The following is a 4844-nucleotide window of genomic DNA, read 5'->3' on the forward strand; positions in this document are numbered from 1 at the left end:
AACATGCACTTGAGAGAAAATTCCTCCAAAAGAAGTACCAACTAATGCTGACGGCTGGATCGACAGCTCCGCGTACCGATATTACAGCCTTACACCCGAAACATCAATCCTCTCCTTTGTTGTTACCTCGTGTGCGTCCAAATGCTACAGAGCTTCATTCTGAGGATCACTTGCTTGAAACAGCCGCCGCGAATGAAACAGCATTGCTCAACCAAAGCCAAATTGCCGCGCGTCACGCTGTTTCTAAGGAACTGCCAGTATACAGCGGAAACCCCGAGGACTGACCACTGTTTTTTGCGACCTTTGAGAATACAACTCGATTGTGCGGGTATAGTCCTGAAGAAAACATGACCCGGTTGCAGCGATGCCTCAAAGGCAAAGCACTAGAGGCCGTCAGATGCCAACTTTTGCATCCTTCGAACCTAGGTAAAGTAATATCAACACTCAAGATGCTATATGGTCGACCAGAGATCATTGTCTATTCGCTGATGCAGAAGATCAATCAATTACCACCCCCGAGAGCGGATAAATTAAACTCGATAGTCGAGTTCGCCCTAGCGGTGCGCAATATGGTGGCTACAGTGCAGGCTTGCAACTTAGAAGAACATCTTTACAATATATCGCTCCTACAAAGTCTTGTAGATCGGCTTCCACCGATGATCAAGCTCACTTGGGCAACACATCGCCAAAATCTGCAACGAGTTACACTTACCGAGTTCAGCGACTGGTTGTATGCTCTCGCTGAAGCAGCCAGCATCGTGACGATACCATCGGTTACGAGTGCCACTGATTACAATTCTCGACGTGGAAGAAAGGATGACGGATTCATTAATGCTCATTCCGTTACCGCACCCAGACCATGTGAGTCCGTTAGCGCTGGATGCACCATCTGTCAAGGAAATTGTGTTTCAGTTGACAATTGTAAAGAGTTTCTGAGCCTAGACCATTCCTCTCGGTGGGCTCTTCTGCGGGATCAAAAGTTGTGTCGTTGTTGCCTACGATCTCACAGAGGATTATGTAAATTCAGCAAATCATGTGGGATAAATGACTACCCCTACAAGCATCACCGTCTGCTTCATAACGACGCCAAAGACAAACTCAGTGGTAGCCAGCTAGCTCAAACCCAAACGATCACACACGACCCCAGCAATATTACTTCCAATGACTTCGTTTGTAACACACACAGCGGGAACGGAAAATCCGTGCTATTCAAATACATTCCCGTGACACTGCATAATCAGGGATTGTCTGTAAGCACTCATGCCTTTGTAGATTGCGGATCTTCACTGACCTTGTTAGAGGAAACCTTAGCGGCTGAGTTGAAGCTTCAAGGAGAAAAGCATCCCCTATGCTTGCGTTGGACTTCCGATACTTGCCGCTATGAAGATTCAGCAACCAAAATAACTGTGGACATATCGGGCTCGCATAACCCAGATAGCAGATACCGCCTATCCGACGTCTATACAGTGAAGGAGCTAAAACTGCCAGCTCAGTCACTGTCGGTTGAGAAGCTCTCCGAGCAACATACTTACCTGAAGGGAATACCAGTGGATTCATACATCGACGTTCAACCTCGAATTCTTATTGGTATAAACAACATTCGTGTAGTACATCCGCTAGACAGTCGTGAGGGGAACGAACATGAACCGATAGCTACAAAAACGCGCCTTGGATGGATGATTTACGGTACCAGTTTAAAACACAACACCGCATCCGGGTATCCAAGTAGCTATCATATATGTTCTCACTCCTATGGCGAAAATCTCTCGAAGGACGATGATCTTAACACTGCGGTGAAAAATTACTTTACTCCCGAAAGTTTGGGAGTCACAAAGCCGGAAAGAACACTACTTTCTACGGCAGACGAACGAGCTTTGAAGAGTCTGCGTTCTACTACAAGTTTTAATAACGGTCGCTACCAAACCGGCCTCTTATGGAAGTATGATGACGTTCGGTTTCCAGACAGCAGATCAATGGCAGTGCGGCGACATAATTGCTTGATGAAAAGAATGCAACGCGAACCTGAATTGGCAAGCACACTACGAACGAAGATGGCTGATTATTTAAAGAAAGGATACATTCGCAAGCTTACACCAGATGAATACATGATGCCCAAGGACCGTGTATGGTACTTACCAATATTCCCGGTGTTCAACCTAAATAAACCGGGCAAGGTACGCATCGTGTGGGATGCTGCGGCAACTATAGGTGGCGTTTCATTAAACTCAGTCCTCGTAAAGGGATCTGACATGCTGACATCCCTACCGTCAGTACTGTATAAATTTCAAGAACGGCGAGTGGCGATATGTGGTGATATCCGCGAAATGTACCACCAAGTGGTGATAAACGACTCCGATCAACACTGCCAAAGATTCATATGGTGCGACGATGTAGAGACAGAAAAACCCAGTGATTACGTCATGAGAGTAATGACATTCGGGGCTACATGCTCGCCCAGCAGTGCTCAATTCATCATTAACGAGAACGCGTCACGTTTTGAACAGCAACATCCAATTGCAGTGGATGTTATCAGACGACGACACTATGTTGATGACATGTTGGCGAGTTTTGATACCGAGGAAGAGGCAATTGACGTAGCAACAAATGTTCGCTTTATCCATCAGCAAGGTGGGTTTGAGATGCGAAATTGGATGTCGAACTCATTATCAGTTCTGAAAGCAGTCGATGGTGGACCAAATCCTGAGAAGAACCTGGATATTAATCCCGACATTTGCTTCGAGAAAGTTCTAGGGATGTGGTGGGGTACTACAAACGATGTGTTTCGATATAAACTATCTACAGACCGTAACCGGGAACTGCTATTTGGAGAGAAGCGACCAACAAAGCGTGAAGTCCTAAGAACTTTGATGTGCATCTACGATCCTCTTGGTCTTATAGCGAATTATACGATGTTCTTGAAGACACTGCTTCAAGAAATTTGGAGAGCCGGTACAGGTTGGGACGAACTGATTGGAGACAGGGAACTGGAAAAGTGGAATATGTGGTTGCGCGTTCTACCCCAAGTCGAGTCGGTACGAGTTCCTAGATGTTATCATCCATTCAATACCAACTGTAACCGACGAAATATCGAGCTACATACCTTTGTAGACGCTAGCGAAACTGGGTTCGCTGCTGTATCGTATTTCCGGTTCGAGGAGGATGATCAGATACACTGCACTCTTGTGGGAGCCAACACTCGAGTAGCGCCACTAAAATTTGTTTCAATCCCTCGTCTCGAGCTTCAAGCGGCAGTTATCGGAGCACGACTGGCTCTGAATATTCAACAAAATCACACCTTTCAAATTTCTCGTCGTTTTCTCTGGACCGATGCACGTGATGTCATGTGCTGGCTTAATTCCGATCATCGGCGATACTCGCAATTCGTTGCCTTCCGCGTTGGGGAAATATTAGAATCCACTGACATTTCAGAGTGGAGATAGTTATCTGGAAAGCTAAACGTAGCTGATGAAGCCACGAAATGGCAGCGATTGCCGGATCTGACGAACAACAGTCGGTGGTTTAACGCACCATCTTTTCTTTGGAGTGCACACAACGGATGGCCGGTGTCATCATTCAATGTCGAGAAAACAACTGAAGAGATTCGACCAAACCTTTTACACCATTCCGAAAGTCCGATTACCGACATCTTGCAGCCAGAAAACTTTTCGAGCTGGAAACATCTGGTGCGGCTAACAGCTTATGTACGGCGATTCCCGACAAACGCTAGGCGCAAACAAGCAGGAGGAATTCCCGTTACAGGTCCTCTTACGCGGGATGAAATGGCACAAGCACAAAGGTTCCATGTGAAGCGAGCTCAAGAAATGTCTTACGGTGCTGAGATTAAGATTCTAATGGTGACGATCAGTGCTACAGTTAAAAAGACCTTACCCAAACAAAGTGCGCTCTTCAAAGTTTGTCCGTTCATGGATAACGATGGTGTTATGCGCATTCACAGTCGTATTGATGAAAGCGATTTCGCTGGGAAATATACGAACTATCCCATTGTTCTACCACGTGACCACCCTGTCACGAAACTAATCCTCCAAGAAATTCACCAACGTTATCATCACCAATGTCAAAAAACATTCATCAATGAAGTTAGCAGGAAGTACTACATTCCTCGCGTGCACATTGTATGCTGGAGAATTCGACGAGAATGTCAACGCTGTAAGATTCGATCTGCGAAGCCAAACCCACCAGCTATGGGAAATCTACCAAAAGCCCGTTTGGCAGCATATATTCGTCCGTTTTCCAACACGGGCGTGGACTACTTCGGCCCCATGACCGTAGTAGTTGGTCGTCGATCAGAGAAACGATGGGGAGTCTTAATGACCTGCCTAACAACTCGAGCAATTCACATCGAAATAGCTCACTCGCTGTCAGCGGATTCATGCATAATGGCTCTGCGAAACTGCATATCGCGAAGAGGAACTCCCGTGCAAATTATTAGCGATCGCGGCACGAACTTTATAGGGGCCGATAAAGAGTTGAAAAAAGCACTAGCTGATTTAGACCAGAACAAGATGGTCGCAGAGTTCACAACACCTGAAACCTCCTGGACGTTTAATCCACCAGCGTCCCCACACATGGGTGGCTGCTGTGAGCGACTAATCCAATCAGTAAAAAAGGTTCTAGCAGAAATTCGTCCATCGCGCCTTCCCACAGACGAGGTGCTGAGAAACGCTTTATTGGAGGTTGAAAACATCATTAACAGCAGGCCGCTTACACATGTTCCGATTGATTACGAGTCGTCGCCGGCATTAACACCTAATCATTTTCTTATCGGTTCCTCTAATGGGTCAAAACCACTTGTTCCATATGACGATAGTACCACGGCTCTATGA

The 4844-nt window shown here is 46.2% G+C and overlaps 1 protein-coding gene across 1 annotated transcript; it reads left to right on the forward strand.

Moving 5' to 3' along the window:
* Positions 1–347: 347 nt before the first annotated feature.
* On the forward strand, positions 348–4844 carry LOC131680168 (uncharacterized). The gene is made up of 2 exons (XM_058960890.1): positions 348–3395; positions 3486–4844. The coding sequence occupies exons 1-2, from the start codon at positions 348–350 to the stop codon at positions 4842–4844; spliced, it is 4407 nt and encodes a 1468-aa protein (XP_058816873.1).

This window comes from Topomyia yanbarensis, chromosome 2, assembly GCF_030247195.1.
Source record: "Topomyia yanbarensis strain Yona2022 chromosome 2, ASM3024719v1, whole genome shotgun sequence".
Taxonomy (NCBI): Eukaryota; Metazoa; Arthropoda; class Insecta; order Diptera; family Culicidae; genus Topomyia; species Topomyia yanbarensis.